Raw genomic sequence first — 26782 nt, forward strand, 5'->3', positions numbered from 1 at the left:
TTTATGTATTGTAAACTTTTGGAATTTAAAGAATCTAGTAACACTTCTAAAATGCCCTGAGTGTAACAGTAAATTAACGTTAACAGATAACCTAACATCTCGAAAGGGTTTTTGTCATTTATTCAAATTTAGTTGTACTTGTTGTGATTGGAATGAGTCTTCATACACATCAGTAAAGTGTTCAACTACAGATAAGTCTCAAGGTAAAACTGTGTTTGAAGCAAACCTACGTGCTGTTTTTGCTTTTCGTGAGATAGGAAAAGGTTTCAGTGGAATGGAGAAATTTACAAAATGCATGAATATGTTTAGTATGACAAACAATTCATTTATTACATACAAAAAAAGGTTGCAAAGGAATATAAAAATGTAGCCATTGTATCCATGGAAAATGCAGCTTGTAAGGAAATAGACTTTAATAATGAACCAATAAGAAGATGTATTAAAATTGATGGTGCTTGACAAAAAAGAGGATATATTTCATTAAATGGTTACGTGTCTGGAATCATTGCAGACAAATGTGTTGATGTAGAAGTACTTTCTAAGTTTTGTCGGGGGTGTAAAATGTTGAGAGTCGTAAAGGTTCTTTGAAATATAAAACTTGGAAACTATCTCATAGTTGTTCAATTAATCATTTAAAGTCTTCTCGTTCTATGGAAAGTGCTGGTGCGATAAACATTTTCAGTCGTTCCATTGAAAATTATAACATCATTTATGATAGATACCTTGGAGATGGCGATTCAAGTTCTTATAAAGAAGTTATTGATTCTCAGCCATACAAGTCTTACAATATAACACCAGAAAAACTTGAATGTGTAGGACATGCTCAAAAGCGAATAGGATCACGATTGCGCAGTATTGTACAGTCATATAAAAGTACGAAGACCCCAATTCATGGTAGAAATAAATTGACTGAGTCTGCTATAAACAGTATGAAATATTATTATGGTCTTGTTATAAGAAAAAATTTGAGTAATGTCTATGATATGAAGAAAGCAGTTTTTGCTATTCTTTTTCACTCGGAGTTTCCGGATCAAAACTTTAGACATTCATTTTGCCCACGGTCTGAAAACACCTGGTGTAAATGGCAATATGATAAAATCAAAGAAACCTCTTTCTATAAAAACAAAATATCACTACCAAAGTGGATTCATGATATAATTAAGCCTATATTCTTTGATTTATCTGCTGATACCTTGTTATTAAAATGTCTCCATGGGGAAACTCAAAATGCTAATGAATGTCTTAATTCATTAGTGTGGCAAAAGTGTCCAAAATCAGTTTTTGTTACCAGAGAGGTTTTTGAAATGGCAGTATACTCTGAAGTCTTACATTTTAATGATGGAGGAAATGGTATTAGAGAAGTTTTATCATCATTTGGATGTGATGGTTTTGTAACAGCCGCTAAAACTCAGAAACAAGATATTCTTCGAATAACACGTATGGAACACAAGTCTCGTCAACCTGTTAAAGAGCGTTGGAAAACTTTAAGAACAATAAAAAAAGGGTATCTTGATATTAAAAACCAAAAGGAACAACTGGGATATGAAGCTGGGGGTTTTTGATGCGTTTGTTCAACTTGTAATTGTCTAAAACTATAAAAAAAAGTTTTAAAACTTGATTTACTTGATTTTTAGTTTTTACAATTTTTCAGAAGTTCAAAACATTGTAATTTTAGTTAAACACCTGCTTTTAAGTAATAAACACTTGAAATTTTCACAGTTTGTTCATTATAGTTAAGAGATTCATTTATGCCATGGATTTATAATACTAATAATGGGAAATATTATTTTTATGCAATGTAACACGCAATAATGTTGATTTTTAGTGCAATCTTTAAAAAAATAATAATAATATCATCACACAGGAGCATGTATTTTTAAAAACCATGGCACAAATGAGAGATAAGGTAGTTTAGAACAAGTATGTAAATTTTTGGCAGTATCTGATGTAAACATTTTTAGTTTCCTGTGATGAAATTTTCATTTTTTTACACGAAAGTGTACAAAAAAGGTATGGATAATCGAGGCAAATTACTTTCAATTTATTTTTTCAATTCTTCAATATTTTATTATATAAAAATTATCTCGGTAGAGCTTATTTTTATCAAAAAATTTTTTTTATAGGTGAACCACCTTAAGATATTTACCCAGTAAACATTTGGTCTTTTTTAGACCAAATGTTTGCGGGGTAATATTAACTTATTTGTAAAAAAACTTTGACGTCAAAAATAATGTTTTTGTAAAAATGTAATATATGATATACTAATATGAATATTGTAAAGTAAAAAGAATTATCTACGTGTTGTAGGTTATATCAAAGATCATTTAAAGATTGAACAAGAGACCATTACTCCCTTCACTTTAAATTTACCATTTTCTTACAGATTTAAACTTCTCACTTTTGATGAAAATCAAATCGTTTTTTGTCTCACAACTTTGTTTTGATATTTTTTGGTATTTGAATTTGTTTTAGTAGGGTTCGTGAATACTTATATGATTCAAAAACTTTTTGTAATATAATGTAGTTATACAGGAGTTATACAAGGGTAATTAAATAGATATAACAGTTTTAAACAAAATAGTAAAATATATTAATCACAATAATTTGCACAATTAAGTTTTTTTATATAAATGGATAAATGAGACAGTTGCCATTTTGATGTATAATCATATTAAAGTATTTCCACGTGACGCAAATGTTTCCCATTGTTTTGTGACGCAAATGTTTCCTATTGCTATTGTTATTCTTACATGGCCGTCTGTACTAACAGGCCTCGTAAACTTCGTAATCTAATACTCTTAAACTTATCTTGTAAGTTCTAGCGACATCTTGGTTAATTTTCAATTTAAGTAAAGTATTATCTTGTTTAAATCTAAAGTCTATCTAGAATGCCTAAAATATGTTGCGTGACCAACTGTAATGGTAATTATAATAAGCAAAATAAAGAAAAGGTTTTTCGGCTTCCGTCTGAAAAAGAAGAATATAATCGTTGGATGAATGCCATTCCACGAAATAATATACCTGACAGCCCTGATGCAGTTGTTTGCGAAAGACACTTTCCACCTGGATATCCAACAATTACCAAATTTGGCCATAAAAGGCCTCGCGATCCTCCATTAGTTTTCACATGTGTCAAGCCTAGTTTGATACCCACTTTCCCACTACCATTAAGAACAACTTTTAAAGCATCTTCATCTGTCCGAAACATTATAGCCGATGAACTTGATATGTTTTTAGCTGCTGATAAGATTTCATGTTTTAAATTGAGAGACAAAAAGTGTCTACTTGCCTACAAGTCTTTTGTGATGAAACCGCAACTGCTCTAAAATCAAACAGTAGCATAAAAGAAGCAGGCGATACCATTACTTTTATTGAAATACTTGTAAAATTCTGGAAAATTGTCAAAAGGACCATATGCTGATATTCGATATAAAGATCAAGACAGAGCAGTTATATCAACTTCAGAAGATGCTAGACTAGTTTTTTTACTTTTCCTTACAACAATGGCAGAACAAATGTCCAGCTAACAGGGAAACAGACAATTTCAGTTGATCAGAGATACAGGTGCAGCTTTAGCTCATACGTGTCGTGGTTTAGTATCCATTACTAAATTTTTGTTACAACATTCTTTTAAGTATGTAATACTAGGAAAATTTACAACTGATCCACTAAAAAAAATGTTTGGAAAACTTCGACTAGGATCTGGAGGCACATATTTTATCAATGTGCAAAATGTCATAAAAAAAGTTAAAAATCAAAGAGCAAAATTAAGTCTCGACATTGGTATAGATATTAATTCTTTATCTGCAGAAAGTGGACATAACTGCCAAAAATGTGGATACTTTCTTAGCAGTAATGCTATTGATATATTTGATAATTTTCCTGAGTTAGAAAAAAGTTTACAAATAGATACAAAAGCAGGATTAGTATATATTGCTGGATGTATTGTGCGAAATGAAGTGGAAAAGCAAGAAGAAGCTAAATTTTACTATGGAGAATTTGGTGATTATACTGCAGAAATAAATCGTGGAGGTTTGAAGATACCAAATGACAATGTTTGTCAGTGGACTATTTTCTCTTATATATTATTTCATGAAGTTGTTGGTAAAGTCAGCCGAAAGTCACTCTGCAATGTACTAATGTTGATATCAGAGTCTTTCAACTTTAATATGGAAAGAAAACATGCTATTTCACTTTCAAACATTTCTTTTTAAAACTATATTAATTTATATGCACCAAGGTCGTCTAAAGAGTCGCAACAAAAGATTTTGAAACATTTAAAGTAAACCTATCGATTTTTTAACAACTTTTATGTTGCATATAGGTTTTGTGTATTTTCTACTTATTATGCGATTTTGGTAAAAAAATAAACTTTAATTTATAGCTTAGGAGTTTTATAAAAAAATGTTACAATCTTGCTGTTACTTACGGTAGGGTGGGGCAAGATGCCCCCCTTAACAAACTTTAGCGTATATAACAAATACTTTTACATTTTCTTGTAATTTTTCTTTTTAATATCAAAGTCTACTTATAAGAGAAGACATTGGTAAGATAAAATAACTACTTTTTTACTGGTGATAAACTTTAAAATTAAAAAAACTAATAATTGTGCAAGGAGACATCTTGCCCCAGCCGTGGGGCAAGATGCTCCAAAGAGTGCATCTTGCCCCAAACCTTTTAAACAGTTGTTAAAAATAACTATCAGTTAAAATAAAAGCTATTAATAGTTCTTTATTAAAACTCTTTACATTTTATTAAAATAACTGAAATATAAACACTGCAATTATTCTATGCAATTGTCTTGAAGATAAATAACTTTTTTTAATTTATATCACTACATAAATGTTCAAATAACATATACATAATTATGATTCACAGTAGTAGCATAAGTCTGAATCATCTGGACCACATGAAAAGTGGTACCAAGATGTACATTTACTACATTGTGTCCAATCATCAAATGGTGGCACATTGTATGGACAAGAGCATATGGTGCATAGAGTTGTATCAGTGATAAAAATTTCAGAGGCAGAAACCATATCTTTCTTCTTTTTCATTTGTTTCTTTATGCCATTAGGTCTTTCTGCTTTCTGCTTTTCAGGCTTTTTCACCTTTTTTGTCTTCAAATTTATTGATTTCATTTTTTGCTTGATCACCTTATTAAGTGCAGCTTTTTCTTTACGCAATATGACTGCTTGTTGCTTTTTTTTACATTGTTTTCATGCTCTTTTAGTCGCTTCTTGAAAGGTAAGAAGTAAGGTTTTCAGCTGACTCTGTCTTTCTCTTTCGTTGTCTTAAAACAGGAATTTTGGGACGTGGAGAAATCTTTTCCAAAATATTTAAGGGAGAATTAAGGCCAAGATACTCATCAACAACTGGCAAAACTGCATCATCAACAGCCTTCAATTTTGCAGCAGTAGTTGTTGTGCTCATGACATTTGCCAACTGTATAGGTGCAACAAGAGGCAAATTAGGCAATTCACTAGATTGCTGACAGATTTTCAATGGCTCAGCTTCATTAGTGAGCAAAGCTGCTTCAAAGGCTTCATCATTAAAAATAAGGTCATTTATTGGGTACAAACCAGAGCATCTAAAACCATTGATTGCTTTGTCAATGTTTGCAGTAAAGTTGTAGGCTGTTACAAAATTACCTGCCATGTCAAAAAATTAAATTCTACGCCCCTAATGTGATAACATCCAGTTGCTTGCTGCTGTATTGTAGCCAACTTTTAATGGTTTAAAAAATGTACGATCTAAAGGTTGCATCTTGTGTGTACAATGAGGTGGAAGAGTTATGCGATGGATCCCATTGTCACGACAAAAGTTAATGGCCTCAATTGTTTTGTGACTGTGATGACCATCAAGTACAATTAATTGCTCATTAGTTTTAGATGCATGAGTCACAGAAACAAAATGTGTTAACCATTTAATGAATAAAGATGAATCAGTCCATCCACTGGAGCTAACTCTAATAATTGAGCCTGAAGGTGCACCAACAGCCAGCCTATCAGTCATTTGCTTACGGGGAAATATAAATAAGGGTGGGACATAAGTGCCACTTGCACTCATTGCACACACAACTGTCACAGTAGCACCTCTTTCTCCACTAGTTATTTTCGAAACTTGTCGTTTGCCTTTCGTTGCAATTATTTTTCCTGGCTTATGGACATTTGTGATTCCAGTTTCATCCATATTCCAGAGCTGTTTGGCTGAAAACTTATGTTCCTCAAATAATGACTTGTATACTGAAAAAAATTGATTTACTTTTGGTTTATTGAAGCCAATGGCTCTGCTTATACTGGTGGCTTGTGGAGCTCGAATAGAAAGTTGTAGATTGCAAGACATGAATCCTCGCAGCCAATCCACTCCTGCCATTTTTGACTCTTTATTAAAAGGATTATCGATTCCCATTTGCTTAGCAAAATCATATGCGAGACGACGCACATCTATTGTTGTCAAACCAAATAATGCTGTTTCCATAATCTGAACTTGTGTAACAATCTTTAATTCAAATTCTTTACTAAAAACAGGAAATTTTCCACCCAGAGACAAACCACCAGCTACTTTTACTTTTCTATCTCGATGACGTTGTAATGTTTTTTTATTAATACTAAATTCTGATGCAACATTCTTTAGACTGCAGCCCATCTTTATTACATCTAATGCTGACTTTATTCTATCATTTGTTGCACCTCTCTGTGTTTTTCGCACATAATTTCTCTCCATTATTTGTAATATTTAAATATGTATCAAAAGAAATATTAAAACCTTAAAATTTCAATTATATAAACATACCAACACATACACAGTATTATATAATTATTCAATAAATTCTTATTTTATACATTACATAACATCTATAAATTAACTCTCTTTGAGTTAAATAAGAACTTACTAAAGTTACATGTACATACAAAATTACTCAAGATTATTAACAATAACACGATGTTGCAATTATTAATGATGTTGCAAACACAGATCCTTTTAGTAGAAATTGTATTATGCGCATGTAATAATATATGAAGTTGTATTAATACAACTTCATTCAGCTGAATGCAATGCATATTTGTAAAAGATTTACAAATATGTATTGAATTGCAGCAATGGCATGTGATACAGCTTCATTTTACTTAGCATATACATTATAACATTTACTTAATATATAAAATTATTTTAAAAAGCTATTTATAAATATGTATAAAAGTTATCAACATATAAACCAACATATAAACATTGTCAATAACTAAATTAGTAAACGTTTTTATGTTCTAAACACACTTTAAAAATGGTAGAAATTCCGTAAAACCACGACGCAAGAAGCCCTTTGAGGGCATCTTACCCCACGTAATCGAGGACATCTTGCCTCATCTGTAGTGAGTGCAAGTTTAATACAAATAAAATTAATTTTATTGCTAAGCAGTGCCGTGGCTTGTGGATTTGGCCCCCCCCCCAAAACTAGCCATTACGGCCTCAATTTTTTTTACTAAAAAAGTGGATAAACTTTACAGATTACTTCAAGACAGCTGGGTACCTGACATATTTTAACGTCGCCGTTCATAAGACTAAATGCAATCAAATTAACTCTTAAATTCAATTAGATATATTTTATAATTGTTAAATTGATATAGAGTTACTAGTGTAAATACAGTAAATGCATTACGCAGATAATAGAAGAATGTCGCAAACCATCAAAAAAAGGGTTTGCGACGTGTTTTCATGCTTGCAAACTCATTTATTATGCCTTCATAACTTAATGTTCTTGCAACCTCGTTCTCAACAGACAGCATTGCTAAGGAAGACAAACGTTCATCAACCATTGTTGACCTATTTAAAAATACAAAGAAATAAAGCTACACGTATTTATGTATAATGAAGCAAGATTATTTATACTAACCTATGAAATGTTTTAATTAGTTTTAACTTGCTAAAGCTACGTTCTCCACTTGCAACAGTAACTGGTAAAGTAAGAATGATTCGTAACGCAATAACTAGATTGGGATAAGTTTCTTGCAGCTCTTCTTTGTAGATGTAGTTTAGGAAGTCATATGCAGATTTTAGGAGAGCATTTTTTCCTCCTTTATAACTATGACAAAACGTTTTAACTCCGATTCTAAATCCTCAAAATCTATATCAGCAAGCTTTATTTGCAAATTTTTGCAATAAGCAGACAGAGAATTTTTATTACAAGCTTTGATAAGACTCTCAGATCGGTAAAGAAAGTCATAAAGCTTTGTGACAATCCTGATCTGTTCAAAACGCTCTTTTACTGATGCAATTGACATATCAATTAGTGGCAAAAAGAAATCTGCTTTATACTGATGTTCAGGTTGCCAAGTGTGATCAGCACACTCGTATGAATAAATCGATTTTTTTTTCGTGAACGCACCATCGAAAAAACCTTTTCAATGCCCAATACTTCTGCGATTTCTGATGCCTTAACACGTGCGTCAGAAAATACATTTTCGCGATACTCATAAAGAAACGCTTTTGTTGCATTTATTTCACTAGCTAATATGTCGAGAGAGGTTGCAGAAGACTGAAGCAGCTTACTTGATTTGTTAATTTGAAATAAAACGTCATGCCAAATAATGATTGATAATAAGAAAGGCCATGTTCTAATATATTCTGTCAGCGATCGTACTTTTGTGAAAGTTGCCCCATCTCTTTTTTCTAAGGCATGTTCTTCCAATTTTTCAAGTGCCTCTAAGATTTCTTTTAAATAGAAGCGAAGTGGTTTAACACAGTTTATTCTACTTTCCCATCTGGTATCTGATTGTGGCTTGACTGAAACTGCCACGCATGATTTTAAAATTTCCCATCGAGGAGGAGACGATGAAAAGAGCGTGATGATAGTGCACCATCAACAATAACAAGATTGAGTGAATGGTTAGCACATGGAACATATAAGGCCTTAGGATTCATTTCCAGAAACCTTGCTTGAACACCTTTTACTTTTCCTTTCATATTAGCACCATTATCGTAAGATTGACCTCGGCAGTCTAAAATATTTAGATCCCAATTTTTTGCCTGATTTAAAAATGCATTGAAAAGCCCTTTTCCAGTGGTATCATTTACTGTGAGATATCCAAAGAAATTTTCGGAAATGTCGATACCTACTCCAGGAGTGCATGTTACTGATCGCAGAATAATGCTCATTTGTTCTTTATGCGAAACGTCTGGCGTACAATCTAAAATAACAGAATAGTATTTTGCCTTTTTTACCTTAGAAAGGTTTTTGGATTCAATCTCCCTGGCTAAAAGTCTAATCAACTCGTTCTGTGTGTCATTGCTCAAGTAGTGCTCTTTGGTTTCTTTGTCCTGAATTCTTTGCATAAGCTCATTGAGAACGGTATCATACTTAGCCAGTAATTCAAACACCCCAAGAAAGTTTCCATTGCTCTTTGAACCAATGGCTGTGTCTGAACCGCGGAATGCAAGATTTCTATGAAGCCACTTTTGTTGTTTCTCGTCTATGGTAGCTTGATTTGCAATGCCTGCTTTACCAAAATTGAGGAAAAAGAAATTAATTAAGAAAAAAAAAGTAACAAAGCAATAAATTAAAGAAAATATCAGTTAACCTTTTCGTAAAGTCATCCATTGTTCAAAGCACTTGAAATGTGCACTGCATGTTTCGTTTTCTTTAAGTTTTTTTGACAAGCCTTTCCAAGTGTTCATTCCTTGCCGGAATGGTGAAGAAGTTATCCCAAAAAGTTTGCAACAAAAACAAAACACTTTATTGCTGTTCAAAGATCATATGAGCCATGTGCGTTCAAAGATTTCTCCATTCTTCATCTTCCGGTTATAATAGTTCAGTGAAAATCGTCTTCTTTCTAAATTGTATGGAAAATCAATTTCGATCTTTTTGAAACCACGTTTAACAATGTCACACCTCTTTGCATCAGAAACATTATCAGGCCACTCAGAAGGATCATCACTGAGAAAAGTAGGCGGAATTGTTATGGCATTTGACGTAGACTCGCATATCAACCTATCTGACTCTACTCTAGTATTCAAATAATGACAATCAGAATTATTTGTAGTTTCTGTTGGTATCGAAACACTTCTAGTCTGAACTAATGGTTTCAAAAAATGTGTTAGCTTGGGGTGATTTGCGATTTCCTCCCTGGCTGTAGCTTTTTCTCTTCTCTTAGTGGCACCACTTTTCACTTTCTTCATACCAATAATTATATCGTGATATACTATCGAAATAAAATTATAAATTTTTGGAAACCTTCATTGTTTTGTTTTTTTTATATATAAAAAACTAACAAAGCATAATAATAATAATAATAATAATAACAATAATAATAATAATAACAATAATAACAATAATAACAATAATAACAATAATAACAATAATAACAATAATAACAATAATAACAATAATAATAATAACAATAAAAACAATAATAACAAAATAATAATGATAATAAATAATAATAATAACAATAAACAATTATAATAATAGAATAAATGAGGCAAATCATAACAGTAGCAGTAAATAGAATTAATTAATAGCAGTTAAAGTAGTAATAGTGGTTAGTAGGAAATAATATTAATAATATCTAAGATATGGTAAGGCATATTGTATTGTTAGTAAGAAGAAGTAAGTTTTTTTTATAATTTTTTATATACTTTTAATTTATACATTAAATTTAAATTTTTTGCATTTAATTAAAAATAAAATGTAATATTTAATGTGATAATATATTGTTTAATATATTAAATGAAATTTTAATTTTTTATTTTTTAATTATATTATTTCAATATATTTTAATCATTTTTTGTTTGTTTGTTGTTGTTATACATTAATATAAAAACACATACCTACAAATACACTCATACTCACAAACATATATAACATACCTACAAATACACCCATAAACACTACCATACAAAAACACCCATAAACCCATACTTACAAATACACCCATATACATATACATACAAAAATAAATAACACCCATACACACAAATATAAATACAGTTATACATACATATACACACACATATACAGACACTCATACAACACATATGTACATATACACGGATACATATACACACATATACTTATACATACGTACGTATGCATATATATATACACACATAAATAATATAAACAATCACATATATCATACACAGATATACGTAGATAGATCACATATATCATACACAGATATACGTATATATATGTAGAGTACTACAGAGATATACATATACATAGACATATACTGATATATTTATTTTGTAGTTTCATTTGTTATTTGCCTGATAAAATATTTTACTTGTTTAATAAACATTTTTTTCTTTACTTGTTTGGTAGGTTTTTTAATTTCAATAGGTAAGAAGTTTCAGGAATGAATTGAATGATTTTTTATTGATGTGATACCATACTTAAATGTCTGCTTTGATGAGATTGCTAATTTGTTGTAATATACAGATTTAAGATTGTGGTTGTGGATATTAGCTGTAAACTTGAAATAATTGTTGAATACCAATGGTATATTTTGGTGTATAACGTCCCATGCGAAGGCACTGTTCAACAAGTCGATCATTTAATCTAATTTCATTATTTTTGAAATACTATAAATTACATCAGAGTCAAAATTATTTGGCTGAAAGTGGAATATTTTCAAAGACTTATTTTGTAGATTTATAAGATTCTTTTTATTTAAAGTATAATTCTGTTTCCATATCTGGCACCCATAGTTAAGGTGTGACCCGAAGATGGCATACCAGATACATATAGAACATATCTAAATACTAATAAACCAGATACAACCAGATTGTAAATACTAAAATAACAGATGCATATAGAACATATCTAAATACTAAAAAACAACTTTCAAGTAAAAATTTAGATTTTGCTCTAGGTTCAAACACAAAGTAAGTTTTAATAAATTCTTGCAATTATTATGTTCTAAAAATGTTATTGATTTTTAATACGTAAAAAACACAATGCAAACTTTGTTTAAAACACTGCAATGACGTCTTAATGATTTAAGATTATTGACCTCAATTGAACTTTTCCTAAACGCTGATTTTTATTATAACGACCCAACTTTTCAAAATGTTTTTAATAATAATCCAAGCTCTTTTTTATGTTTTGATAACATTCTTCCTTTGTCAGTCTCCCTAAGTTCTTTGGATACAGGAAAAAAATGTGAAGAATTGGTACAAGAGGAAGCTGTTACTAATTGTAATGTCATATGATGGTGCTGGGGCAATGTCTGGACACACCAAGGGTTATCATCTCGTGTTTTAAATCTTAATGAAAAAGCTATATATGTTCATTGTTACAGTCATAGACTTAATTTAGCCATTTGTGCATCATGCAATGTTCAATATGTCAAAAATCTTCTGGCGCATGGTAAAGATGTATCATACTTTTTTAATTTTTCACCTACAAAGCAACAAAATTTAGAAATTTTGTTGAGCAGTTCTTTAGATTTAGAAGAGCAAAATTTAGAATTTAGAAGAGCAGTTCTTTCAATGTGCTCCAGCAAATGGAGCACATTGAAAGAACTGCTCCATTTGCTGGAAAAAAAAAATTGAAAGATGTTTGCAGAACACGTTGGGTAGAAAAAGTTAATGGTTTGGATACTTTTCAAGAACTTTTTATTCCTTTGGTTTCTTGTCTTGAAGAAATGTGCATCCTTGCTTCTGAAGTTAATAACAGGTTTTGACTTTATTGTTGCTTTATGTATAACAAGAAATGTCTTTGACATTACTCTTCCAGTTACATGAATGTTGCAGTCAAAGAGTAATGATATTTATGATGGTTTAAATTTTATTTGGGCATTAAAAGATGTTATATCTTCGCTTAGAAGTATAGCTGATCAACACCATCAAATGTGCTATGAACAAGCTCTAAAAATAGCCCATGACCTAAATGTTACTAAAGCTAAGCCAAGAACTTCATTTATTTCAAAAAACAGAAATAATGCTCCTTCGGAATGTGTTTCTGATTATTTTAAAATAGCAATCACAATTCCTTTGTTAGACCGTCTGAGTACTGAACTAGGCACAAGGTTTGACAACACTACCATAAAATTCTATAAAGCGCTTGTCCTAGTTCCTACTAAAATGATTTCAGAAGTTCAAATTTCTCGTGACAATAGTTGGAAAGAATGTATAGTACCTTTTAGTGAATTTTACAGGGCAGATTTACCAAATCCACTAGCTTTACCTGGTGAGCTTGACCTATGGGAAGTTTATTGGTTAAATTTTGAAGGTAATGTCTCTTTTAATATTACTGAGACTTTAAAAGCAATAAATTTTCCTGGCTTTGAGAACATAAAAATTATTCTACAGTTACTTGCTACCTTTCCTTTAACTTCATGTGAATGTGAGCACACATTCTCTTCGCTTCGGCGCCTGAAAAATTATACGCGAAGCACAATGGTAGAGGAACGCTTAAATGGTTTAGCTTTGATGAATATTCATACAGAGTCAGTAATAGATATCGAAAAAGTTATTGATAAATTTGCAATTAATAATCGTAGATAAAGTTTTAAATTATCATTAAAAAATAAAAATAGAAAATTAATATATAAGTAATAAAAAATAAAAAAAGTAAAAAAAGTAAAAAAAAAAAATTCATTACCGCTAGGTAAAAAGGCTATTTTCATAGCCACACATTTTTATAAGACATAATTTGGCATGAACTAATTATTGGCATACAATGTTTTTTGCTGTTACCTTCAGGTGTATCGATTTTGTTGCGGTTCATTCTTTTAAAGTTTTGTGTTATGATTACAAATATTATGATTTTTTTTAGATTTGTTTATCAGCAAGGTTGAAAAGAATGAAGATGGGTTTACAATTTTTTTTTAGCTAACTGGAATACTAGAATGTGACACTAAATATATGTTTACATAACTCCATATTGATTGTTTTTTTGTTTGTTTTTAGGTGCCCTTAGTTGTAACAGTCTTATCACAGAGCGTAGCTGAAGAGGATTTACTAGGAAAATTGTGCCTCCTCCTTTACCAAAGCTTTCTTTAAACCAGGGATATCTTGCTTCTGAAACATGCAGCTATTACATCACGGCTGTTCATTATAATATTATAATACCTAATGTAAAGAATTTTTTAAATAACAAATATATAAATTTGAAACAGTAATGTGTAATCGTATAACTTTATAATGGGGTATCAGCCAGGATCCAGGGGGGATGGGCCCCCTACACCATAATCTTAAAGTCCTAAATGTTCTTAGAATTCAGAACATTTAGAATTAGAGGACCTTTTTTTTTACCGTACGTACCCAAATAATTTTTTGCATCCGCCCCTGTAAATTATATAAAAATGCTATAAAATTTCTATAGAATGTCTATTAATTTCTATAGAAATTGCTATAAAACTTTTTTTTCTATAAAACAAAAAGTAGAAAAAAAAGTTCTATTGAAATTTCTATAGAAATTAACAGAGATTCTATAGAAATTCTATAGAATTCTATAGAATTTCTATAGACCATATGTTCCAAAAGTTTATAGTAATTCTATAAAACTTTTTTTCCTGGGAAATTAGACATAATACAAACTAGTGGAACAAATTAATATCAAATAAATCCAATTCACCCATCTTGATTCAACAATAGAAAATACAAAGTAAATTAGTTAAAAACTTGGTGAAGTTAAAACGTATTGAATACGAAAAAAGAATAAGTGAAACATCAAAAAAAGATTCAAAATTATTTTACAGTTATGTTAATTTAAAGAAAAAAGTTAAAGGAGGAATAGTTTCAATTTCTGATTAATGTAATAACACGGTAACAAATATTTATAGCAAATATTTTAAACAATAGTTTCACTTCAGTTTTAAAAATGAAGATAAGCATAACATACCAAATATGCTGCAGAAGACTAAAATTATTCAAGATAGATATAAACAGTATAATAACTAGTTATACTATTGAAAATAAATTAAAAAATTTGATGTCTACAAAGCTGTTGGAGTAGATGGAATGAACTCATATGTCTTAAGTAAATATCATAGTACTCTCTGTGAACCATTAAATTTAATATATATAAATCGTTGATTGAGAAACAATTGTTGAAAAAAACAAACCTGAACTCTGGAAATCAGCAAATATAACTCCGATTTTGAAAAAAGCTGATATGAACAATATATCATATTACAGGTCAATCTCATTGACCTCTATACCGTGTAAGTTTTGGAATCAATCATTCGAGATAAAATTATGGATTAAATAACAAAAAACAGCTTATTAAATGAAAATCAGCAGAACTCAGAAAAAATAAAAGCTGCACAACAAACCTATTGTACACTCTTAATATCATTACAGGTGCAATAAAAAATGGCTTCACAGTTGATATGTTATATCTAAACTTTGAAAAGTTTAGATATAACATATCAACTGTGAAGTTCAGTAAACTTCAATCATATGGTATCATGAGAAATTATCTATGATGGATTGAGAACTTTTTAACTAACAGAAAACAGAGAGTAATCCACAATGACACTGTCTCAGATTGGCTTCCATTTAGCAGTGGTGTACCATAGGGATCACTTTTATGACTACTGCTTTTTTGATTTTCGTTACCGATTTGTCAAAAACTTTACGCCGATGATAGTAAAATAACAAACATTACAAAAAATCCGAATGATTCAATAAGTCCTCAAAATGATATAAAAATTATAATGGCATGGTCATCTATTTTGCTCACAAAGTTTAATTATAAAAATCGACAAGTTATGCATATCGGGAAAAAAAAATCCAAATGCTACATTTATAATGAATGATATTGATTACAATTACAATTATAAATTATGTAATACAGAAGCTGAACGTGATTTAGGTATGAAGGTTCAATAGGATCTAAAATGGCGCTCACAAGTTGATTGAGTAACAAGCAAAGCAGAATGTTAGGTATAACAGAATGTTAGGTATTGTAAAAGGAGCATTTTTTAAATATTTAGATGTAAACATAGTAAAAAATATTTAAATATTTAAATATTTAAATATTTAGATGTAAACATAGAAAAAAAGCTCTATACAACATTCAAACGTCCACATATTGATTTTACGGTTCAGGCACGGTCTCCTTTTCTTCAACAAGACATAGACAAAATTGAGATGATCCAAAAAGAGCAACCAAACTAGCACCTACAATTAAAAAATTACTCTATGAAGCTAGGTAAAATATTACACAAATAAAAACACTAGAAGAACGTAGACTACGTGGAAATCTTATTCAACATTTTAAAATTCAACATGGCCATGATAAAATAAATTGGGTTACAAACAATTATCAAAGTACATCAAATGAAGGTCCGAATTTATAACAACACAAATTCAAAATGAAAAAACCTTTTTGCAGAAATACTTTCAGATATCACTTTTTCCAATATCGAGTTGTTAATGCATGGAATTACTTACTATCTGAAATAGTGAAAGCTGCTTAAACAAATAGCTTTAAAAAAAAACTAGACAAATCTGAATTTTGCAGAAACTATTTGCTAAAACATAAACAAAAAACAAACTGAGCTGTTGCAGTACAATACCTACTGTTATAGCACTTTACAAATGTTAACACCAGTTGTTACAGCTATACCCAGGGGGGCTGGGAGACCCTCCACTTTTTTTTGAAGAATTTTTTTTTTTTTTTAAATTAGATAAGGAGGACATATTTTTACAAATTGATGATGGTGCCCCCCCTTCCTTCCCTTAACATTGAAACCCGTGTCGGCCCTGATTATTATTATTATTGTTATTATTGTTATTATTGTTATTATTGTTATTATTGTTATTATTGTTATTATTGTTATTATTATTATTATTATTATTGTTATTATTGTTATTATTATTGTTATTTATTATCATTATTATTATTATCATTTGGGGCTATTGAAGCTATCCTCTTTGCAATGACATCGCAAATGGTGGACGCTTTTTTTTAACGAGTTTAAAGTACTTTTTTGAAAAAGGAAAAAAAAATGAACTAATAAATCAGGAAATAGTGAAAAAATTAATTAATAGATCAGTAAAATTATTATTTAGTTTTTCAAAAATAGAATCAATAAAATGAAGATTAAATAAAATATCCAAAAAGTATAAAAGAAAACAAACTATATGAAAGAATATAAAATTCAAAAGTAACGAAAATAAAAGTTAAGAAAAAAAAGTTTAAAAATAAATGAAAAAGAAAGAAAACATTCGAAACTTTGAAAAAGCTCAGCATACCAAGAGTTTTTATTGCTTTTATTTTTTCATATTTTGTTGGTTATTTATTTTATATTATGATTTATTTTTAGTTAGTTTTATGTTGTTATGTAGTTTTAATTTAAGTTTATGATGTTACGTGATAATTTTTTCATTTCTTTAGTTTTTTAGTATAACTAATTTTACTTATTCATAGTTAATCCTTTACTGTTTTATTCGATCATGTTAGTTTTATAAAGTTTCATCTGTATGGCCGGCCGTAATTTATATATACATACATATATATATATATATATATATATATATATATATATATATATATATATATATGTATATATATATATATATATATATATATATATATATATATATATATATATATATATATATATATATATATATATATATATATTTATATATATATATATATATATATATATATATATATATATATATATATATACATATATATATATATATATATATATATATATATATATATATATATATATATATATATATATATATATATATATATATATATATATATATATATATATATAGTCATTTGAAATTTATTTTAAACTAAACGTAACTTTAGCTTATTGTAATTTATTCAGTGTTGTAATTTGTAACTTTAGTATATTTTTTCCCTTATCTCTTTTTTTTTACGTTTATTTTTTGTCTAGTATTTTTATGTGGTCTTTTATTTATAAATTTTTAATATTGTAGCTCGTTTTAAATGCAACTCATTTGATAATATAGTTTGTAACTATTTATATATCTTTATTAACATATTACGTATATAGTTTTTTTTTATGACTATAGATGTTATGATTATGTATTAATCATTGTTATGGCTTTAGTGACTGGTTTTAGTGAATTGAATTGATATAAATCAAGTCTAGAGAGTTTAAAAGTGGTTTTGAAAAACAGAAGAAAAAATATAAACGTGAAGTTTTTAAAATCACAACAGGGTGCGCTAGTTAAATTTTAAATACAAGATGAAGGTGAAATTTAAGATCAAGATGGTGGATCAGCTGCTGTTGAGTGTTTGAGTATGCTGAGTAAGAGAACTAAATTACTTTTAGATCAATCCAAGTACAAGTAATGATAAAGAGCTAAATTATTTTTTGCCGTCTCATCCTTCTAATCCTCAAAACCATTCAATTTCTACTGGAGGATTAGCTTTTGAAATTAAGTTTGCGCTGGAGCTGAAGGGATCCTTTCTGACATTAACAATTCAGTTGTGTTTCCTGTTTCGTTTTCAACTGATAAATTTAATGAAATTATCCGAAATGGCCCTTTGCATACAGTAAAACAATTGACAAGGCGTTTTTTTTTGCTGTAAACTATTTGGTTACAACACTGGCTCTCAATTATCTTCCAAAGGTTACAGTTATTAGGCACATCTTAGCAGAGGACTTTAATCCCATGAGACGTCACTAAAGCATGTTTAGAACGTTAAAACGTGAAAAGAATGTGAAATGCGTTTAAACAAAGCTTTAACAATCGAATATGAAAGGTATCCACTCAAGAATACAAGCACGGATCTTAGAAATAAATCCAAACCATTTTAGAAATAAATCCAAACCAAATCCAAACATGCCCTGCGCTAGCCACAGCCTCAACCTTGTAATTTGTGACGCGGCAAAACGTTCCCGTAAATCTCTGACGTTTTTTTGGTGTTGTGCAAAATATTTTGTGCGTTGTTTTCATTATTTGTTTTTTTGTTGTTGTTGTTGTTGTTGTTGCTGTTGTTGTTGTTTTCTTGTGTAATGTTCATTGGGCATTGTAGTGAATTGTTCATATTGTTATATGTTTTAGTGTGTTGCTTTTATTTGGTATGTTTTTTATATTTGGTATGTATTTTTTATTTAGTTTAATGTTGTCAACTTTGTATAGTTAACTATTGTGTTTATAAAAACAAGTGACTTAATATTTCTATAATTATTATTGTTTTTGTTGTTTTATTATTATTGTAGTTTTTATGTTTATTACTATGACAGCGTTATCAATTGAATCTGACACGACAGCCAAAATCAACTTTGATAACATTATTGACGACTTGGCTGGAATGAAACGAGAAAAGTACAGTTCATAAAGGTGAGTCTAAGTTTATAATCTTTTTGACGCAGTTTTAAAAATTATCTAACTTGATCGGATAAAAAAAATGGCGTGAGATTTTTATCCAATTAGCTACATTCATAAGCAGGCTCCCTTGTTTGCGGTAATGTCTCACCTGAGTGAGATCCCACCAAAATTAGGCAAAATCTTAATTATCCGGGCTAGTCTATGGTTCATATAAATAAATTTAACTTTTATAAGTAAGTATTAAACATGGCGAGACCTCATGCAAGTGAGCCAGCCCGACTAACCACGCTAGCTCGCCTCATTTTTTTTTGTTTTTTTTGTTTTTTTGTTATTCCCCAAGGCCGGAAAGACAACTACAGATGAGGAGGCTACTTAATAGTGGTTATAACCCTCTCTCAATTCTTTAACTCCGAAACACGAACCTTGACGAACAAGGCTGCTGCGCGGAGAAGCAAGTTGAGCGCGGTACTACCAGGAACGTGGTGGGGATCGAACTCGGAACCTCTCGCTTATGAAGCGAGCGCTTTACCACTGCACCACTACCGTATTTAAACAGCCCCTTACTGTACCAAAACTTAATTTTACCAAATCCAAAACTCAATTTTACTAAAATCAAAACTTAATTTTGCAAAACCTAATTTTACCAATTCCATATGTAAATTTTACAAAACCAGTCTAAGACATATCAACAGTTTAACCTTTCTCTAAAACATGACTAAACTACTTTCTTTATAAATTTTACGAATGATCTCTCATCAACAACTCCTGACTTAAAGTTTTCAATTTTTATTTATAGCCCCGACAAAAAATAAACTCATAAACTTTCGTTTGGCATTGTAAACCCGATATTTTGAGCGCCGAAGCAAATTTGTTTTATTATTGTTTTTTCACCAAATATTCTGATTTTGTCGGGTCTTCAATTGTTTGCAAACTGTAATTCTATGGTAACGTTTGCGTGTTTCATAGTTAAAGTATTTGGTAATCGGCAACTTTTTTTATTGTGTTTGTATGGTTTAATTGTTAATGTGTTTATACAGGTTTTAATGTGAGTTGTTGTGGTTCTGTGATTGTATATAAGTTGCAGTAAGAATTTATAAAAGATGAGTTGAATTTAGCTAGATAAGATAAAAGACAAATAGAAAAATAGTATTTTCATTGTTGTACTTTATGAAAGAATATTTCACAAACTGTTATATAGAAGATTGCAAACTGCTTATATAGAAGATAGACATGTTATATAGAATAACTTAGCAATAACAGTTGCTTTATTTCTCAAGCAATAGGTTTAAATGTATTCGATTACACTTTCTTTTTTTTATCGCAAATTAAACTTTATCCATAATTTATGTTTAGCTTTTTAAAATTTAAATAATAACATTAATCGTGCAAATGTTTTAGCTCATTTTTATAAAGCTTTAAACTGCTGTTTTTTTCAAGTGCCTTAATTATTTTTACCGACATCTTTACTTTATGTTATTATCTTTACCTGTTATGTTTTTATTACTACTTGTTATATGAGCAAATGATGTTAAAAAACTTCAGCTATGTAAGCCTCATTTTGTGAGTTTATAAACCTCGTTTTATCAACCATTGTACTTCTAATTAAAGATTAAAATTGTTTTCTTTAAGCAAACAACAAAACATAGATTTGTAAACAGTTTTATCTGTTTACAAATCTATGTTTTGAAAGTCGGTATAACACTTTCACTTTGAAAAATTCAAATACAAGATGTATTTCTTTAATCTTAATTTTTAGCAAAATCAAACTTATTCTATGCTACATCTCAACAAAAATACAACAACACATATAAACAAACACCTCTTTTTGTTATTAAGAAATGCCTAAGACCTACGTTGACAATGCTTATAATAGAAGTGTTGGTAGAGTTGGAATGGTCCATGGAAGCGCAGTTATTTCAAGTGGAAGCTCAGGAAGTTCAAGTAGACAAAGTAGTTACACTGGTTATGCAAGTCACTCTTCTGGATCTACTTCATCATCAAACCGCAGTTACGTAGATAATGCTTACAACCGTAGTGTAGGTAGAGTTGGATTGGAAGTTGGCTCCATGGTTATTTCAAAAAATAATGACAGTTCAACAAAAAGTAATCATCACTCCAATGAAAAAACATACGTTGACAATTCCTTTAACCGCAGAGTAGGTAGAGCTGGATTAGAAGTTGGCTCCATGGTTATTTCAAAAAATAATGACAGTTCAAAAAAAAGTAATCATCACTCCAATGAAAAAACATACGTTGACAATTCCTTTAACCGCAGAGTAGGTAGAGTTGGATTAGAAGTTGGCTCCGTGGTCATTTCAAAAAATAATGACAGTTCAACACAAAGCAATCATCAATTTCCAGAGAAAAGTCAAAAAACAAAAATACATGAAGAAAAAAGAATGGGGGTAGAAGCTGTTAAATTAACAGAAAATAATCATAAATCAAAAAAAGTTTACGTTGATAACGCATTTAACAGAAGACACGGAAGAGTTGGATTACCACTTGGTTCCAAACCATTAAGGAAAAAAGTAGAAGCTGTTGCTATACCCACCTTCCCCTACGAAGAAATATGTCCACAACTAAATGACTATAGTGAGTATGACAATAAGCTTCAGGTAACTAATATTAAAAGTATTATTTTAAAGCATAAACTTTGTATATATAAATGTTTTGAATTATTTACAACCTTCCTTGAAAATATAGTATAACTTAAGTTTTAATATATTTAACATTTATTAAATGTTTTAAAAGGAAATTATACAAAACTTGATGGATCGAAGAGCTATTGAAAATAATTTAGCACTTGACTCGCAAGAGTTAATTCCTATAAATACGTTACAATCATTTGCAAACATATCTGGAAAAGATGTTGCATACGAAGAATTAGAGCTGGTTAAAAAAATTGGATCCGGGGGCTTTGGGGAAGTTTATTTATCTAAATGGAAAGATACAATTGTGGCTGTAAAAAAACTACGTCTTCAAAGAATTTCAAAAAATCGTCTAAAGGATTTTACAAAAGAGGTCACAAACTATTATATGTTAAATCATCCAAACGTTGTCAAATTTTTAGGTGCATGCACAGTTACTCCGAACTTATGCATTATAATGGAATACATGGACATGAGTTTGTTTGAAGCTAAGATTGATATAGACTTTTCTGAGGAAGAACGTCTTAAAATCATATCACACGTATGTAAGGGTTTACTTTATTTGCATGAAAACCGAATTGCTCATTGTGATTTGAAAACTCAAAATATTTTGATACGTTATAATGAAAAGGAAAACGTTTGCGTTGCAAAAATTTGCGATTTTGGATTAAGCATCATTAAACATAATACAGAAACTTCGGGCTCCAGTATTGAACAACATTTTAAAAATATCGGAACACCGCGCTATTCCGCTCCAGAAGTGTTAAGAGGGGAGTTAATAGCTGCATCTGCGTGGTTTATGTGCGACATTTACTCGTTGTCTTTAATTCTTTTTGAAATAATTTATGAAGAAGAGCCATTTAATAATCTTTCATATGTTCAGTTGCAAAAGCAAGTGGGAGAAAATGGTATAACTCCTGACATTCCAAAAGATGTAAGTGTTGACATAAATATTATTAATCTTATGAAGTCGTGTTGGAAATTTAGCCCTGTTCAAAGACCTAAAATAAATGAAATTGAGAAGAAGGTAAACCATATAACAAAAATCTATTGCGATTAAAAATGCAAAAACAAATGAATAATTTTAGAATACTTTATGGTGATTATATAAAATTTCTTATCACCTTTGAACATCATCTTACATGTATTTTCTTGACGTTTAAATGTAGTCTGTTTTTATGTTTATAAACTTGATTTATCCAAATTTATGCAAAAGGTTGTAACGAACACAGAATTTTTTTTTGAATTAATCCATAAACTTTTTTTATTAAAAGAATATCATACCTATCAAAGTTTATATTGGTTTAGATAATTTCTAGATCTTTTAAAGTATGATATTTTTATAATTATTTTTAAACATTTATTACTTGGTATCCAACCTTCTTAACAAAAGTTAAACTTACTATGAAACACACTTTTTGTCATAATGTTTTAAGTGTAATATTTCAAATGCTGACTTCTAATGACTGCGGAAAGACAAACATTAGGCACAAACTTTGATTTTATAATCACAACACAAATAAAAATTCGTTTTTGAGATAGAACAAGAAAAACTTTAACTTATTGTTTATCCAGTATAGTTAAAAAAAAACGCATATTGAATAGATCGAAAATGGTAAAAAAACTACAGAATAATTCCATTTTTAGAGTGATGACTTTCTCAAAGTAGCCCCCAAATGAAGTTTACCATTATTATTTTTATTATACTGTCTTTGATAAAGGCGTTTAAAGTCCGATACATCTTTCTGAAAGCGTTTGTCTTGCTACTATGACTAAGCTCCTTGTGAATATAATAGAGAGAAAACTTTTGAATATTGGAGAAAAAAATTATTAAGATAAGCGTTTAGAATTTGGACGTTAGATGACATTTTACATACCATTTTAATGTAATTCTTTTAAGACTCATAACTAACTACACATAGCTTTCATTTTGTGATTACACAGGAAACTATGACCAACTGCAACAAAACTGCTCTTAGCCAATCTCTTTTTTCTATTCAAGAACTTGGCAAACTCGTAATGTTCTATGTCTTCTTGATCTATGGTTTGACAAAGAACCTTAATTTTGCACAGCTTTGTAAAAAATTTTTTGATGTATTTGAAAGGCATAACTTAATGTGCAGAGTTGGAGTGGTGCAGAGGTGGCACTTTCTGAGGTTCTATCAGTCGCTCAATTTAAGTTTGCAAAAGAGTGAAAAGATTATCAAAAAAATATAATATAGTTGGAGGGGGAACGAAGTTAAATTCATTTTTCAGGTTCTTTTTAGTCTTTCAAAGTCTTTTTAGTAACATAAATTTTAACAAAACAACGCGAAACTTTCATAATTAAAATTTAACCAGTCACATTCCGCTTGGTCGAATCCATTCAAATTTGTTCGAATATTGATTTGGAAAATGAAATTTAAAGTGATCAAAATTTGTCTAATTTGAATTTGAGTCAAAATCGAACTAGAAATTTAAATTCAAATTTATTCAAATTTTGACAAATTTAAACTTGTTCTTTTCAAATTTTGACGAATTAATATCGATATCATTAGAAATTATTATCAATATCATTAGAAATGAATATCATTATCATTAGAAAACTAATATAAAATTGGCATTTCAACTTTATATTCGTCAAAGATATAATCAAAAATCGCGCTCGAAAACATGAGCGCTGTCCGTTAAATGGAATTGGCAATCAACTAAATAAATACTAATGATGTGGCGGTGCTCAGTGATAAGGTCTTCTAATAGATTTCTTAAAAAAATTGCATTGAAAAACTAAATTTTCCAAAAAACAAACAAACAGGCTTATATAATAAATTTATCAAAAAAAAATATTTACAAATGAAACCATGTATAAAATTGAAGAAGTAACTGATAAAAGGAAGTTAATCAAAATAGCCTTCCAATCAATCTTAACTCAAATAATGAATATCGATCTCTCATTTAACACGGTCAATAAGGAACTCACAAATTTAACTGATTGGTTTATGTCAAATAAGCCATTCTTAAATATAAGTAAAACCAGATACACACTTTTTCATAGACTCCACACAAAAAAACTATTCTTTTAAAATTTCCCATCTTGATAATTGTTATATAAAAAGAGAGGGCTCTTGCGCGTACTTAGGAGTATTTCTCGACGAAAACCTTTCGTGGCGAGAACACGATATAAGTACAATATAAAATAAAATATAAAAATATATTTCCTTATTATGAAAGGCTCAAAGATTTTCAAACCAAAACCGTTTATTTAAAATTATTTAAGAAAAAGTTCTTTTTATAATTTTTTATTTTAAATCAACTCTTTTATTTAATTTTTTTTCGTACATCGCAAGGTTTTTATTATCTTTTATTAAATTGTGTCAGCCTTTTTTATTTTTTGCTTTTGTTAATTTAAATTTAATATCAAGTAAATTTTAACGGTGTTAAAGAAAAATTATATCTTATAAAATAATTGCTTGCAATGTAAAAATACGGGGCTTAGTGATAAGACTACTGACGTCTTCTTTTATCCCGGCCATGTAAATATTTGTACATTTTGGTTTGGTAGCAATATTTAAACTGCAAAATATATATAAACAAACAAACAAACAAAAAAATTTTCTATTTAGCATTCTCCTCTGCTTCATTTTTATTGATCTTTGCGAAGATCTTTACTCTCCGTCAAGTTGAAGTACCTGTTCATTTCTAACTGCATAGGACTGATGGCTGAATAAAAACAGTGACTGGGTGTACTGGCTCGATTGAGAAGACCTTGTTCTTGCTCTGAAGAAATAAGATTATTAATTAAAATGATTTTCTTTTTTTAAAAGCAAATTTTCTCAATTTTTTTAAATTCCACTTTCCTAATTTTTGCTTCATTGTCAAGTTCTCCTCATTAACATCCTCAAGAATTCATTGGTTGAAGTCCTGGGCTGGCCCAACTTTAGTCTCCTTGATCTTCAGCTTTATTATTTCCCATTAAGTCGCATTTTCATGTTGGGAAATGTGAGTTTTTTGTAAAATGGGTGGAGAATTGCTCTATAACCATAAATCTATATTTATGGTTTGTGGGACCAAAAACAAGCTTTATAGAGGATTTTATTTGGTCCCAAAAACCGGGAATCTCCTTTCTAATATTGACTTTAGTGTTTTGGAAAACACTTTGGTCTCTTTGCTGTTTGATGACTTATTAAGTTGAGAACTCAGGTGTTCTTCAATGTTGAAATTTTTGGACACCACTTGGCAAATGGCAGGTTGTTGCTCAGAGTAAAAATATACACAAATATATAAAAAAAGACATCTTTTTAATCTTGACAAGTAAACCAATAATGACAACAATTTGTTAGAAAAAAAATTAAATTTTTTTACTATTCATAAAGTTTTGAATTATTTGGAATAAAGAATTTTAATAATTTTTAGTTCTGAAAAAAATCAAACTCAATAAAAATTACCTGTTCAAATTCCTCTTTTGGCTAGACCAAATCATTATCAGGCTAAATTTTGAGCAGGTCTTAACATTTATTATACAAAATAAATTGTATTATAAATTGTAAATCAAGAATTTGTCAACTGGCAATTAAAATCAATTGGAAAAATTCAGTTTAAAACTTTTGTCGAACTCGGTTGTAAAAATTGTGTTCAGACCAGCCAAGTTTTTTTTTAAAACCAATGTTATAATCAAGCTTAATTGTATGTTTCAAATATAATATTAAAAGCGTTCAAACAAATGAGTTAATTACCAATTTCACTAGCCGAATCATCTTTTCTTTGATTGTTCATCGTGACAAACTCTGTTCTGATCCTTTATTGGCAAATGCTATTTTTACGTGTTCTGGATAGCAGTTTAAATTACAACTTAAATGCATCAACAGTGTTTTGTT

The 26782-nt window shown here is 29.5% G+C and overlaps 3 protein-coding genes across 3 annotated transcripts; 1 reads left to right on the forward strand and 2 right to left on the reverse strand.

Moving 5' to 3' along the window:
- Window positions 1–5682: 5682 nt before the first annotated feature.
- On the reverse strand, window positions 5683–6726 carry LOC136083481 (uncharacterized). Its single transcript, XM_065802882.1, has one exon. The coding sequence runs from the start codon at window positions 6724–6726 to the stop codon at window positions 5683–5685; it is 1044 nt and encodes a 347-aa protein (XP_065658954.1).
- A 962-nt stretch (window positions 6727–7688) lies between these two features.
- Window positions 7689–9675, reverse strand: LOC136083482 (zinc finger MYM-type protein 1-like). The gene is made up of 5 exons (XM_065802883.1): window positions 9579–9675; window positions 8859–9497; window positions 8399–8712; window positions 8104–8348; window positions 7689–7824 (listed from the first exon to the last, which is right to left on the reverse strand). The coding sequence occupies exons 1-5, from the start codon at window positions 9673–9675 to the stop codon at window positions 7689–7691; spliced, it is 1431 nt and encodes a 476-aa protein (XP_065658955.1).
- A 10516-nt stretch (window positions 9676–20191) lies between these two features.
- LOC136084014 (uncharacterized) lies at window positions 20192–23156 on the forward strand. The gene is made up of 2 exons (XM_065804010.1): window positions 20192–21896; window positions 22033–23156. Exons 1-2 carry the CDS (start codon window positions 21120–21122, stop codon window positions 22987–22989), a joined length of 1734 nt encoding a protein of 577 aa, XP_065660082.1. The 5' UTR covers window positions 20192–21119; the 3' UTR covers window positions 22990–23156.
- The last annotated feature ends 3626 nt before the right edge of the window (window positions 23157–26782 follow it).

This window comes from Hydra vulgaris, chromosome 08 (assembly GCF_038396675.1).
Source record: "Hydra vulgaris chromosome 08, alternate assembly HydraT2T_AEP".
Classification (NCBI taxonomy): Eukaryota; Metazoa; Cnidaria; class Hydrozoa; order Anthoathecata; family Hydridae; genus Hydra; species Hydra vulgaris.